The 15,850-nt window shown below is 35.4% G+C and overlaps 2 protein-coding genes across 2 annotated transcripts; both read right to left on the bottom strand.

Annotated features, from left to right (window-relative positions):
- Positions 1-5,010: 5,010 nt before the first annotated feature.
- LOC127849783 (uncharacterized) lies at positions 5,011-6,801 on the bottom strand. The gene is made up of 4 exons (XM_052382533.1): positions 6,786-6,801; positions 5,792-5,941; positions 5,360-5,653; positions 5,011-5,186 (listed from the first exon to the last, which is right to left on the bottom strand). The coding sequence occupies exons 1-4, from the start codon at positions 6,799-6,801 to the stop codon at positions 5,011-5,013; spliced, it is 636 nt and encodes a 211-aa protein (XP_052238493.1).
- A 189-nt stretch (positions 6,802-6,990) lies between these two features.
- On the bottom strand, positions 6,991-14,813 carry LOC127849784 (trafficking protein particle complex subunit 5-like). Its single transcript, XM_052382535.1, has 4 exons — positions 14,734-14,813; positions 13,497-13,627; positions 12,531-12,595; positions 6,991-8,128 (listed from the first exon to the last, which is right to left on the bottom strand). Exons 1-4 carry the CDS (start codon positions 14,811-14,813, stop codon positions 8,030-8,032), a joined length of 375 nt encoding a protein of 124 aa, XP_052238495.1. The 3' UTR covers positions 6,991-8,029.
- Positions 14,814-15,850: the final 1,037 nt, after the last annotated feature.

Consider the following 15,850-nt stretch of genomic DNA (forward strand, 5'->3'; position numbering starts at 1 on the left):
CGGTGCCCATCTCCTCTCCAACAACTTGCAGCTGGTCGTACGAACTTGTCATCCCTCTCCCTTCTTTTCGCCCACCAGAAGAAGCGGTGACCAGGGTGTGCTTGGGTCAAAGTCCAGGAACCAGAAGTGAAAGTTGAGTGTCAGATGAAAACCAGTTGTGCCCGTCCTCTCGATGGAGCTGCTGCCAAGCTACTAAGTAATATCTCTGCACTGAACACCCAATACACTCCAAAGATGTAAAGTTTATAGCAAAATGATAAAAGCTTACAATTTAATATTCTTGTAAACATAACAATATAAAAAAGCAATTACATTTTAATGCTAATTTCATGCATACTTACATCTTAAACATATCAATCCAAAATATGACTGTGGTGTGAATTAGCGCAGGGCAGGGATCTATTAAATAGCCCACCAATATCCGGTTGAATAAGCTATTAATAACTTTAGTTACCAATCTACTCAGAAATCGTTTAACATATTTTGATTTCTTTCACTTTTTTCCCCTATCGTTATACATAATAATTTGATTGGTCGTTTTCCGACCAATATAAACCGATTGTGGAGAAGAGGAAGTTTGCGGTGTCGGTGGTAAACTAATTATCCGTAATATGGATCAAAATGAACTCAGTTCGAACAGTAAAAAGCTGAACCCCATCGGGTATGCGATACTTTGATGACGGATAGCACTTCGATGACAGAGAACAACAAAAGCCACACGCGAGAGGTGATTTCTTCAGCTTTTTTGCATTTATGTTCTGTTCATTTGGTTTTCTGACACGGAACATTGTTTGCGTGATTAATGGTATAGCACTTCGTATTGCGAAGAAGGTAATTCGCGGAAAAACGGTGAATTATAAAAAAAGATAAAATTCTATCGATAATCAACATGAATTGGATGATCAGTACATATTTTAACAAAATAAACATACTTGGAAATAAATCAAGAACGTGCTCACTATTCGCAATAAAAGATCAATATATCCATTAATGTTACAACATGTTACATTTTAGTTAACTAACGTATTTGAGGAAATTCAAATGTTTTAAGAGTCGCATGCACATTTTTCATGGGCACTTCGTTTACCGATCATCTCAATGACAATGGCACTTTGATTCGCGTTTTTTCCCCAGATTTAACACACTCTTTTTAGTGAATCAAAACTGCAGAATTCGCTGTGGAATACTTTTATAGTAAGCAGGCAATAAATAAAATTGTATGTACTTACGTAAATTAACAAGATTTTAAGACAATGCTGTCACGACACGTTTCGTAATGTCAAGTGCCAAGTATCTATGATTATATGGGCGGTTCCAGGGTAAACCTTCATGTGCTAGGTTAACGTGGCTGGTTGTTTTTTTCGCAACATTGAACAACCGAAAACAGTTATGACAAGTTCACTTTTCAAAATATATAACGTGAGTTCCACTGTATTTATTAAGCTTGTGATCAATACGGGTTGTAACGACTAATTGACTACATCAGAGTAAACGATGGAATGTGGATATGGCAACGCGACCTTCGTACGTAAATAACGCGGGCATGTTTTGCAATCGAGGCAATTCGCCACGCATAAATACATTTTCTTTCGTCAATATACATGGTATGTGTTTTTCTGTTTTTAATTTACACCAATGTTATCGACAGAGTTGTTAATAATATAGGCTTATGAAATTAAGATAACGCACTTCCTTTTAAATGAGTCATATTTAAAGGCAAATCATATAGAAGGAGTAATTAAGAACTACTGAATTATAAAACGGGTAAAAGTAAGGGTTTATATGGAAGTTTGTTAAGAGGTTTCCTTTTTACAGAAATGTACGCTTATATGTTTTGATGCAATATATAAGTGTGCATAAATATTTCATATTACTTTACTAATTAATTTACTTTAATAACGTACATAGTTTACCCTTTCTAATAATAACTATAATACCAAATATATCCCACCAGAAACCAATCACTGTTTGACATTACATTGTATATGTTGACTTTCTATTGCATCATTGTTCTATCATTGTTATATTGTTGTTTTGTCATAGTTTGTAATACAAACATATATAGTCAAATGACTTTATAACCACACAAGTCTGAGGTTATTATATATATATATATATATATATATATATATATATATATATATATATATATATATATATATATATATATATATATATAATAGCATTGTAATCAAAGCTTATCTTTAAAACAACTTACAATTATATTACTGATATTACTCTAGCAATTCATTCACGAGACTGAATTTGCGGCGTCCACATCTTTTTAATGAATAACAATTTAATATGAAAATTCGCTATAGTATTTATATCTTAACCATAGAACAATCACTGCCAATTGTTACATTTTCAATGACTTCACTATGACCTCGGATGCTTAACATTTGTTCATGGTCATGCTTGTTGTAATTTAAAACATACAATTAACCCATTTATGCCTAGTGGACTCTCCCATCCTTCTAAATTGGATCAATTTATTACCAAAATTAGGGATGTCTAGTATATTTATTTCTATATTAAGAATATTTCTTACAGAAATTCCTTTAAGCAAACAGCGCAGACCCTGCATCATGCGGCGTCTCATCTTGGTCTACGCTGTTTGCCAAGGCCTTTTTTTCTAAACGCTAGGCATAAATGGGTTAAGTATTGTATTACCACACAAGTATTCGTATAGGAATTTTGGAAAATATAAATGAATAAAGATGAGTTGTCAGTTTCAATAATTTGTTTCAATAACCAGTTCAATTGATTTGTTTTTATTTCTGAGTATGAATCGTGATTGAACATTGAACAACACGTCGCAACAAATCTGACTTTGCCTTAATATGGTAAACGGATGAACGAGTTATTATCCTTTTTATTCTTTTCTTCTTAAAATAATGAAGTATTGATAGTACGTGCATGACAAAGCGGGTTATTGCCATTTTTCTCAAGGCCATTCACCGATTTGCTGAAAGTATTTATAATGTGGACAGGACTAAGCGGGTTATTTCCATATTACTCAAGGTATATCGCTGATTGGTTGAAAGTACTTCCTGCATACGAGGCTCATGGACGGTCATGAATATACAGCGACCCGAAAACACTTTTACAATATTTAGGAATATGTTTACATCAGTGAAATTCTCATATCAATTAATTTATCAGGGCGTTTGCAATATTGCAATATTCGCTATGGCTTACCGACTTTCACGAATACACCCAGTAAGCCTATGACGCAGAGCGACTTCGATTTCAATGTACTTGTTTCACCATCTTAATATGAATTGGTTATCAACATGTGTTTGGTTACATATATTTATTATAATTAAATATCCCACATTTTGCATACAGCTACATTCTTTTCACATTTTAAATATAGCTTTAAATGTGAATTCACGTGTACCGTAATTCACAATTACATTTATATGGTCCGCTGCATATTTACATACTTATGTTTATTGTGGTCCAATGAATTTGATTAATTAGTACAAGTAGAAGTTGTTTAAATAACTTATATAACTGGGACATGTATTGTTGGTGTTCATTTCTTTTAGGCATTTATGCAACTGCCTACAACAGACAGGATAACAAAAACGACAGCACAACACAACACACATTATTTAAACTGGGGTCATGGTCCGTGAACTGTCCATATTATAATAGATATTTGATAGTTGAAGTTAACAATGTGTCGTTACAGAACTATCTCAAAATATTATTTAACATTAAATATTTTAAACAGGTCGTCAACATAAACATACAGCACAAACAACTAAACGGGAAGAGGCACCCGCACTCCAAAAATCCCTGAAAAAATGCAAACGCATTCCATTTTATATTTTATAATTAGAATAAGATTAAAATTGAAGTTTACGATATTCTTGTTTAACGTTTACTAATACAATATTCGATTCTAATTTTTGTGTAAAACATTCTACCAATTAAATATAATCCTCTCCAGTCACTTAACAAATCAAAGCGCTGAAGGCACTGATTTTTTTCGCTGTTGTATAATCTTAGACGCAACTCAGTTTTCAAAATTATGTTAAAGCTTTTTATATCGCAAGTTTGAAATGGCCGCAACCCATTCAAATTTATAAAGAGTGTGTCTTAAAGCACAGGTCGAGATGTGTTGTCTTTTTTTAAATCGTTGATACAGCTAATCAGTGTGCAAAGGCTAATCTTATTTGACATGCATTTAGCCCAGTTTTCCATGAAAGCAGCCAATATGTACAGATTTCAATGATAAACACTAGACTGGCCAACGTTGTCTTACAGGCTGTTAAATACTGTTGAATTCATACACACTATGTAGTGTACAGTGGGAATTATAAACAGGCACATGCGGTGAATAGAGCAGACGCTTTTAGCATTCGTAGTCTGCATAATTTAACTGCATTTATCCACACAGGCAGTCACGGGTTACGGTTCCTAGCGTAGTAAAGCCATATAATTTGCAAAATTGCCTCTACATTATTTGTGAGCTAACGCTCACAAATAAAAATAAACGCCTGAAAATTATCACATAACGCGAATGACGCAAATTTACCCTAATGACAACTTTAATCCAATGCTTAAAACAATAAATCTACAACGATATACACATCAATTTTCTGTGCTCCATCCCTTTGTCGCAATCCATTTTCTGTTCTTCCATCCCTATAATGGAAATTGATTTTACACCACACTGTTTTTTGATAGCGATTGTATCGAATGCTAAAAACTCTGACCCCAAACCCAATTTACGAAATCGTAATTCTGTCGTAAGCGAAGTATTGTATTCCTATCGAAGTAAACAATTATGAATGATGAACACACAATCCGAAATACGTTTATGATTCGTTCGATGCTTTAAGAATATTAAAAACAAGCGATGTGTTTGTTAAACACTATGTCCCCATATAGTTGACCTTTGACCTTGAAGGATGAAATTGACCTTTACCTTTCACCACTCAAAATGTGCAGCTCCATGAGATGATGTACACACGCATACCAAATATGGGACACTGATTAGTCACTGGATACTGAGTAGTCACTGGATACTGAATAGTCACTGGACACTGAATAGTCACTAGATACTGAGTAGTCACTGGATACTGAGTAGTCACTGGATACTGAATAGTCACTGGACACTGAGTAGTCACTAGATACTGAGTAGTAACTGAATACTGTGTAGTCACTGGATACTGAATAGTCACTGGATACTCAATAGTAACCGGCACTGAATAGTCACTGGATACTGCATAGTCTCTGGATACTGAGTAGTCACTGGATACTGAATAGTCGATGGGTACTGAATAGTCACTGGATAATGAATATTCACTAGATACTGAGTAGTCACTGGATACTGAGTAGTCACTGGATACTGAGTAGTCACTGGACACTGAGTAGTCAATGGACACTGAGAAGTCACTGGACACTGAGTAGTCACTGGACACTGAGTAGTCACTGGACACTGAGTAGTCACTGGACACTGAGTAGTCACTGGACACTGAGTAGTCACTGGACACTGAGTAGTCACTGGACACTGAGTAGTCACTGGACACTGAGTAGTCACTGGACACTGAGTAGTCACTGGACACTGAGTAGTCACTGGATACTGAGTAGTCACTGGATACTGAATAGGCACTGGACACTGAGTAGTCACTGGATACTGAGAAGTCATTGGATACTGAGTAGTCACTGGATATTGAGTAGTCACTGGATACTGAGTAGTCACTAGATACTGAGTAGTCACTGGATACTGAATAGTCACTGGATACTGAATATTCACTAGATACTGAGTAGTCACTGGATACTGAGTAGTCACTGGATACTGAGTAGTCAATGGGTACTGAATAGTCACTGGATACTAAGTAGTCACTGGATACTGAATAGTCACTGGATACTGAATATTCACTAGATACTGAGTAGTCACTGGATACTGAGTAGTCACTGGATACTGAATAGTCAATGGATACTGAATAGTCACTGGATACTGAGTAGTCACTTGATACTGGATAGTCACTGGATACTGAGTAGTCACTTGATACTGAATAGTCACTGGATACTGAGTAGTCACTGGATACTGAGTAGTCACTTGATACTGAGTAGTCACTAGATACTGAGTAGTCACTGGATACTTAGTAGTCAATTGATACTGAGTAGTCACTGGATACTGAATAGTCACTGGATACTAAATAGCCACTGGATACTGAATAGTCACTGGATACTTAGTAGTCACTAGATACTGAGTAGTCACTGGATACTAAGTAGTCACTGGATACTGAAAAGTCACTGGATACTGAGTAGTCACTGGATACTGAGTAGTCACTGGATACTGAAAAGTCACTGGATACTGAGTAGTCACTGGATACTGAGTAGTCACTGGATACTGAAAAGTCACTGGAAACTGAATAGTCACTGGATACTGAATAGTCACTGGACATTGAATATTCACTAGATACTGAGTAGTCACTGGATACTGAGAAGTCACTGGACACTGAATAGTCACTGGACACTAAATAGTCACTTTAACCAACTGGTGTAAAATATTTGCCTTCCATACAAATATTATTGGGTAATATAAACTACATGCACATCATTGTATATTTTTATAATCCCTTACAACAATAAAGCATTCAAATAATCAACTGACATTATAATTATGGTGTACCTTGTATTATTTAGTATGCGAGTTTTTAGCAAAGGTACACGTTGAATACATTTCAGTAATACTACTTAGCCTTTTTCCTTCATTAACATTTCTTGTTATCCTTAAACAGTGTAAAGAGCATTATGTTTACTTATCGCCATGGCCATGTATTTAGTTTTCACTTTCTAGAATGTCTGCACAGATGTAATCATTTCAAAAATAGGTAATAAACAACGATACATAATTTTTAAAGCTTTATGTCAAATACATTTCACAATATAGATAACACTGTTTTTTAAAACATCGCACACACACTGTTTGTGTTAAAAAATCAAGAATGAAACATCAGGGGCACATGATATTGAAATCATAGTCAAATCTCTACCAAGAGTAAAAGACAGCAAACTAGTCCAGAGAATTTTATCTTTTTTTTATAAATAAGAATATAAAAACACAGTAAAGCAAATTTCCCAGCAATGTCCATGTAATGTTTAATGTCAATTTGTCATTCATTGGGTGTTATTATCTTACGACATGAAACACAAGCTTCAAATGAGCCTTCTTCTGGAAAAAAGAGGTTTAACCCTTTGCATGCTGGGAAATTTGTTGTCTGCTAAAATGTTGTCTGCTTAATTTCTAAAATTAGCATTTTCTTCGATTTTTTCAAAGAAGACTATCAGAATAGCAAACAGTTTGGATCCTGATGAGACGCCACGTTCTGTGGCGTCTCATCTGGATCCAAACTGTTTGCAATGCCTTCAAAATCCGGTTCCAGCACTCAAAGGGTTAATGCATGTGCGTAAAGTGTCATCCCAGATTAGCCTGTGCAATCCGCACTTGATAATCAGGCATGACACTTTATCTAAACTAGACTTTCCCTTAGAAGAATCTTCCTTTAAACGAAAAATACCAAAAAAGCCGAAAGTGTTGCCCCCGATTTGCCTGTGCAGACTGCACAGGCAAATCTAGGATGACACTTAACGCACATGCATTAAGACCATATTTCTCAGAACGAGGCTTAAATGGTCAGTCCTTGTCAAAATACAAAACAGACACATTGGAGTGTTGAACTTGATGCTCAGGTGGATGACAAAGATATACATCAATTTTCAATTTAAAAACTAACTTTGTTTAAAGTATAGAAACATTTCTTAAACAAACTTTAACAAAAATGGCACACTGACACAACAATATCATTTTGCTTCATACATTGTTCTTTAATCAACCAAACACACAGTGCCATATAAAATTACATTACTTATAAACAACAAGAAATCACAAAGAAGTGTCCACATCTAAAATATGGTACAAAACATATATACCATGCATAATTACTGTGAAGTTATTTATAGTGTGTTGATTGTTCATATGAAACAAAATATTGCACTATTCATTTTACTTTCCATCCAGGAGCTTGTCACGAGCAATAACTGACTCGTCAAACTTGATCATGAACGTGGTGCCTTTGTGGTAGTGGGCTGTAACCTTGGCTGGCTGAAAAACACCATAAGATGTGTAGCCTTGGAATGCACACAGTCCTGAGAAACAGGGACTGAAGACATTCACAATAAGTGAACACATCCCCCCAAATGGGAACTTAAGATGTGAGGTTATTTAACAGTTTGCATCTTAAAGATCATGGCTTAATGGAATATCACATGTTGGTTTTTTGTGCTCCAAGGACACATTGTAAAATGTAAATTGACAAAAATAATAATAAATGATTTCTTTGCCAATCAATTGTGATATGAAAAGTTAAATTTCCATATGAGCTGTTTTCAAGAAATAAGTCTTAAGTAAGCTAGGATGCAGACTTTAGTTTGCAATTATTTCTGTAACCATAGAAACCATATTTTTTAAGACAATAGATACTGAAATAATGAGCATATAACCAATATAGCCCTATTTCCACATATCATATTTATTCAATCTAGATTGAGCAATACATGTTGCCTCTAGAGTGTTCACAAGGAAAATATTAATTAAAAGAATGATGATGAAAGATAAATATATCATCTAACAAAGTCACGATGTATTGTGCTCAGATGAGTTGATAAAAACTAGAATTTTTCAGAAAATAGATTATGATCCCCCTGACATCACATGTCTTAATATATAGCATGATATTATAGAATGGCTAATTTAAACAAAAGCTGTGTTTGGTAAACACATTGCCCCCTACTGCGCGTTAAAGCCGCATGGCAGCTATTTTAGAAACAAGGTTATATTTTGAATGTACAGGTCACAGTGACCTTGACCTTTGACCTAGTGACCTCAAACCATGTTTGATTGTAAATGTCAATGAGATGCATGCACATGTGCAGTTTAAAGAACATAGACCCAAGAGTTTTCATTTTATGAGCAAGGTTTCAGTTTTTGGACAGAATGACAGACAGACAGGCCAAAAACAATATACCACCTTTTTTTTTAAACAAGAGGGCCATGATGGCCCATGATTGCTCACCTGAACCTGACTTGGAACATGTAATTACAATGTTTTTCAAGCTTTGACCTGGTGACCTAGGTTTTGACCCCACATGACCCGAATGTTAAACTTTGCCTAAATATTGCCCTTACAAACTTCCTCCTAAAGTATCATCATTATTATAAATATTGAATAAAAAATTATGGGCACTTGAGTGTTTACAATGTTTTTGTAAGATTTGGACCTGATTACCAACATTTTGACCCCACATGACCCAATTTTAATAACTTTTCCTAGATATCATCAAGAAAAACATCCTGGTCAAGCATCATCATTATTGGACCAAAACTATGGCCTCTAGTGTGTCTACAAGGTTTTTGTAAGATTAGACTCCATGACCTAGATTTTGTCCCCACATAACCAAACGTCAAACTTGGCCTAGATATTGTCCAGACAAACATCCTGGTCAAGTTGCATCATCATTGAACCAAAACTCTGTCGTATGGAGTGTTTTTGTAAGATTTGACCTGGTGACCTATATTTTGACCCCTCATGAACAAACATCAAACTTTTCTCACAACATTAAACATTATGACCAAGATTAATAAAATCTGACACAAAATTGTGACCTCTAGAGTGTTTACAAGGATTTTGTATAATATAATGACATTTTTTAAAATCTAAGGGCAATAATTCTGGCGTTTATTATGCGATTCGCTCATTATCAAACTTGACTTGAGATCTTGTGGCCATATAGCTTCTCAGCAACTTTGATAAAGAATGCTTGAGAAATGTGAATGCTAGAGTTTTTACAAACTAAATGCGAATGGATGGATGGACGACGGACAAAGACCAATCCTAAAACCCCACCTGAGCAATCAGGTGTGGTTAAAAGTGTTGTTTTCTTTTTTTACTGATCTGAGCCATTTTCCAACTTGTCTGAGATATCAATAAAACCAATGTCTTGTACATATAAGTTTCACCATGATTATGCAAATAATGTGACTTCTAGAGTGTTCACAAGGTTTCTCTATAGTCATATAAGGAAAACTGCCCAATCCCCCAGACGGCTATGTTTTTTTACTGATCGGGACCATTTTCGAACTCATTTGAGATATAAATAAAACCAATGTTTTCACAAAGTTTCATGATGATTGAGCAAAAAATGTGACTGCTAGAGAGTTCACAAGCTTTCTTTACTACATGTATATTAATATAAGGAAAATGCGCCCATCCCCTTGGCAGCCATGTTTTTCAACGGACCGGAACCATTTTCAAACTCAACTCTCGTATCTAGAAAACAAATGTTCTGACCAAATTTCATGAAAATTGGGCCAAAAATGTGACTTCTAGAGTGTTCACATGTTTTCACTATATTCATATACAGAAAACTGCCCTGCCCACTGGGGGCCATATTTTTTCACCGATCTAGACCATTTTCGAACACGTCCGTGATATCAATAAAAGCAATGTTTTCACCAAGTTTCATGATGATTGGGCAAAAAATGTGACTTCTCGACTGTTCACAAGCCTTTTTTACTATATAAATATAAGGAAAACTGCCCTGTCCCCCTGGCAACCATGTTTTTCAACAGACCGGAACCATTTTCAACTTAACTCGCGTATCTAGGAAAAAATGTTCTGACCAAATTTCATGAAAATTGGGCCAAAAATGTGACTTCTAGAGTGTTCACATGTTTTCACTATATTCATTTACAGAAAACTGCCCTGCCCACTGGGGGCCATATTTTTTCACCGATCTAGACCATTTTCGAACACGTCCGAGATATCAATAAAACCAATGTTTTCACCAAGTTTCATGATGATTGGGCAAAAAATGTGACTTGTTGACTGTTCACAAGCCTTTTTTACTATATAAATATAAGGAAAACTGCCCTGTCCCCCTGGCAACCATGTTTTTCAACAGACCGGAACCATTTTCAACTTAACTCGCGTATCTAGGAAAAAATGTTCTGACCAAATTTCATGAAGATTGGGCCAAAAATGTGACATCTAGAGTGTTCACATGTTTTCACTACATACATATAGAGAAAACTGCCCCGTCCCCAGGTGGCCATGTTTTTTCACCGATCTTGACCATTTTCAAACTCGTCCGAGACATCAATAAAACCAATGTTTTGACCAAGTGTTATGATAATTCGGCAAAAATTGTGACTTCTAGAGTGTTCACAAGGTTTCTCTATAAGGAAAATTGCTCCTCGCACTGGCGGCCATGTTTTTCAACGGACCAGAACCACTTTTGAACTCAACTAACATATCATTAAGACAAACATTTTAACAAAGTAAGATTGGGCATGAAATGTGACTTCTAGAGTGTTTACAAGATTTTCTTTTTTTTTTACCTAGTGACCTAGTTTTTGACCCAGCATGACCCAATTTTTGAACTCGATCGAGGTATCATTGGGACAAATCTTCTGACCAAGTTTCATGAAGATCGGACAAGGAATGTGGCCTCTAGAGTGTTTACAAACCAAATGTGGACGGACTGACGGACGGACGATGGATGGACGACGGACAAAGACCGATCCCAAAAGCTCATCTGAGCAATCAGGTGAGCTTAAAAGGGGGCATAAAAAGGGAATAACTTTTGTAAGTTAAATGTAGGAGGACAAAATAGAACATACACAACTACACATCATAAGGTACAGTACCTGCAAGTCGGAATGCTGTACATTTAAATGTGTAAGAGAACACGTGCAGAAGTTTGCATCTATGGGCAGATAGGAGGGACCCAAAGATTGACAGGCAGACAGACGGAGATCTAGTGATTCTGGTATAGCCCCCTAATGTCTTTACTTTGTTATGGGACATGTCACTTATCAGAAAAACAAGGGGGCCGGCATAAGGTCTTCGGTCGCCCACTTGATACCAGAAGTAACATAACGGTTCTGAGCACCTTTTGTGACCTTCCGTAACCATTTTACAACTCAGCTGAGAATAGATATCATTGGGAAAAATGTTCTCATCAAGTTTCATGAAGATTTGGCAAGTAATGTGGCCTCTAGAGAGTTCAAAAGCTTTTTCTTAAATTTGACCTTGTGACTTTGTCTTTGACCCAACGTGATCAAATTTAAAAAACAGTGGAGAATTCATGTACAAGTTTCATGAAGAAAGGGCAATAAATCTAGTCTCTAAATTGTTCACAAGCCTTTTTTGTCATTTCACCTTGTGTGCTTTTTTTGAACCAAGGTGACCCAGTTTTGAACATTGGGAAAAATGTCCTAACTAAGTTTCATGAAGATTGGGCAATAAATTTGGCTTCTAGAGAGTTCCCCAACGTTTATGTTGAAGACGCAAAAAAGGACAATATACTGGAGGATGAACAACGGCCAAAAGGCAATGAAAAAAGCTCACAATCAGAAAGTTTTGAATGGGTGAGTTAAGAAGGAAATATATCCTGTCTGAAAACTCAGCAGCTTTGCTCATGTTGGACAAATGTAAGCTACTTACAAAGTTTGCCCCATTCAACACTGCCTCTATTATTCCCGCAGTGAAAGAAGCACAGTTTAAACTACCTGAAACAAGATCAGCATGCTTCATTATTTGAACGTAATCTATATTAAGATATATTAGGGCTATCATACATATTATATCAATCAATATTTGTACTGGGCATGAACACTTATGAAAGAATTAAGGCTTTGTACCTTTAATTAGCATCATCCATTTCTAGATTGAAAGATAAAATAGATTTTATATTCAAAAGTCAATAACAAGTGCTTCTATCTAAGAACCAATGTTTTTAATTCAATACCTGGTCATTCAGTGTTACCAATTACTAGAGAATTTATGCACTTCGATACTTCAAGTCAAAGGTTTTCATTTAATTGGTTAATGTGAAATAAATTGTGTTTTGAAGGTATTAAAAGTGGTGGACTTAAAAATTATCTGTTTGACTTGATTCAACACTTTTAAGCTAGCAGTTCTTCCTTAATATACTTACAAACTCTTACTTCATTTTCCCTTTCATATGAAGTTTTTTTAGGTGTTGAGTGAAATTTGGATGTTAAATACAATTACAAATTCTGATTCAATAACTCTGTTTCCAGAGTATCCCCTTTTTTCTTATATAGATCAGTAACAAAATAATTAGAAAAAGTAAAATGCTTGTCAAATTATTTATCTCTTCAGCATGCTTATTTAATTCCATTGATACTATTAATTCAAAACCTGTGTAATTTTACCATCAAATTAGCATGCTTGTCAAACTTTTGCACGACGCACGACGGACAAAAGGCGATCACAATAGCTCACCATGAGCACGTTGTGCTCAGGTGAGCTAACAATGCTGCCAAAAATCCAAACTTAAGAATTCATGCAAATTATGAACATTATATAACAAGCAAAATGACCTAAAAGTCATGTTTAACTTCAAAAGCAACATTTCCTGGATCATAATCAATTAAAATAAAATACTGACCCTCCAGAAAGTCCTCTTGATGAAGAGAAGCATGTTGAGGTGTTTAGTCTCACGTTTAAAGCCACGCTCTCGCAGGAACAGAACGTCCAGCAGGTGATTGCCTACATGCTGACCCAGCTCTGACAGCCTGTCAAGTGGGGTGAAGTAAATTTAGTAATTAACCCTTTACCTTTCAGAAACTCGTTTTGACCCATTTGTAGTCCTTTTTTTTATTAAAAACCTTTCTTACTAGATTCCAAGTTTTAAAGAGTTCATATCTTAACCTCAGATACTGATGAGCAGCAAACAGCATTAAACCTGAATAGAATGCGAGTTACTCGCAGGCTGTTCTGGTTTTATGCTGGTTGTAAAAGCTCTTTTCACTTTCTTCTGAGCGGGAAATGGTTAAATACAATTTAAATTAAAATACTTTTAAGCATTGCAACACTCTATTACTAAGAAAATCAGTTCAAAGATTGAGGAATCAACAATGTTCATAATATTTAACACAGATTCACAAGGCAAAAGAAAAGTGTATAAGCAGAAGAAACGTAAACTAGTCTGCAGACATAAAAATATTATATACATACTATTTTATTAATTGGATGAACTTGGGAAAATTAAGCGTGTGTAACACTAGGGGCACAGCCCTTGCATGAAACATGCTCAACAGGTTGAACATTTGTGGTACACTACTTTACAAATGTATGATGAATACATGTTGAACATTTGTAGTACGGTATTTTACAAATGTATGTTGAATACATGTTGAACATTTGTAGTACGGTATTTTACAAATGTATGATGAATTCATGTTGAACATTTGTAGTACGGTATTTTACAAATGTATGATGAATACATGAGTCATGTTGATTATTTGTAGTACAGTATTTTACAAATTTATGATGAATGCATGTTGAATTTTTGTGGTACAGTATTTTACAAATGCATGGTGAATGTATGTTAAATTTTTGTGGTACGGTATTTTACAAATGTATGATGAATGCTTGTTGAACATTTGTGGCTAGGTATTTTACAAACGTATGATGAAGGCATGTGGAACATTTGTGGTAAGGTGTTTAACAAACGTATGATGAATGCGTGTTGAACATTTGTGGTAAGGTATTTTACAAACGTATGATGAATGCTGAAGTTACAGCCCAGATAGATAATGCAGGTGTGCAATCTGGACCACTGCAACAGCTACATGTTAATCGAGCTAACAGCAAGCTGACTTGACAAAAGCTGACTCACTTGTTTTGAAGCTCTGGAACTGTATACACCCTGTTCTGGCAATACTGCACAATTTCAGAAAACAGCAAATGTGGCGACATTTATCTGAAATTAACAATCAAATGATCTTAACGAACAAGATTGAGAACAAGCTCTGTGAGTGATTAATGGCACCGAACAAAACATAATGACGTGTTCAATAAATAATGATGCTCCCAGAGGAAGGCTTGTCTTACCCAATTCATGGCTCCATTTCAATAGTTTATAGCCCAAATTTAGGTCAATGTAAAGGTAAAAATGCGGTCAGGTGATGCCAGTTTCCTAAGTGTTGAATGGAAAAATACTGCTTTTAAGTAAGTGGTATTGATGATAAATGAATCGTCAATTTGCTTTACTAAGATTTTAGATCTTTTGAATTAGTCTAAATCCAGAAGTAGGATAATAACAAGGTTGGAATGAAGTCAGGTGATGTGGGTGGGTTGAGAGTGATAATAGATCATAGGTAGCCTTGATGTCAGTATTAAAGCTTTGTATCAAGCAGTATTGATGTTAGATGTCATTTTGGGTAAATCAAGAATTTGGACCTTCAGAATTACATGTAGCTAGAATTATACAAAGCTTATTTACCTCTTACAGATGGACTTCAGGCCAATCATATATTTATGTCTCTTGGCTTCAGTTGATGCTGAGGGCATAAACAATAATAAAGATAATATGTGACAAGCACATTTTCACATTACAGGTGACTATTTCTTGTGGATAAGTACATTTAACAATGTATTTAGCCTGGAAAAGCTTGTCTTAATGCATGTGCGTAAAGTTGCAATCCGCACAGAGGAATAAAGGAAAACACTTTTCGCATTTTTGGACTCTTTCGTTCAAAGCAAGTCTATTCTTCACAAAAATCCAGAATAAAAACAGAAAACTTATGAACTTGATAAACACATTATGCCATGTTCTGGGAAAAGTGGGCTAAATGCATGTGCATAAAGGGTTGTCTGAAATTGGCCTGTGCAGCGGAGGAAATGTTGTGGGTCGAAACGCCAATGACCGGCTGAGTTTCTGCAATATACCGTAATTACTCTAAGTTGATGGGACACTTAAAAATAATTTAAAAACTTTGTGTCAGAAAATTTAG

The sequence above is a fragment of the Dreissena polymorpha genome, chromosome 11 (genome assembly GCF_020536995.1).
Source record: "Dreissena polymorpha isolate Duluth1 chromosome 11, UMN_Dpol_1.0, whole genome shotgun sequence".
NCBI classification, from domain to species: Eukaryota; Metazoa; Mollusca; class Bivalvia; order Myida; family Dreissenidae; genus Dreissena; species Dreissena polymorpha.

Coding starts and splice junctions, on each gene's coding strand:
- LOC127849783 (XM_052382533.1), bottom strand. Junction 5,654..5,791: donor CAGTGACTACTCAGTATCCA/GTGACTACTCAG, acceptor ATGACTTCTCAG/TATCCAGTGACTACTCAGTG. Junction 5,187..5,359: donor CAGTGACTACTCAGTATCCA/GTGACTACTCAG, acceptor GTGACTATTCAG/TATCCAGTGACTACACAGTA.
- LOC127849784 (XM_052382535.1), bottom strand. CDS start 14,813: ATGTCGCCACATTTGCTGTTTTCTGAAATTGTGCAGTATTGCCAGAAC. Junction 12,596..13,496: donor GAGGACTTTCTGGAGGGTCA/GTATTTTATTTT, acceptor ATCTTGTTTCAG/GTAGTTTAAACTGTGCTTCT. Junction 8,129..12,530: donor TGTTGAATGGGGCAAACTTT/GTAAGTAGCTTA, acceptor GGTGTTTTTCAG/CCAGCCAAGGTTACAGCCCA.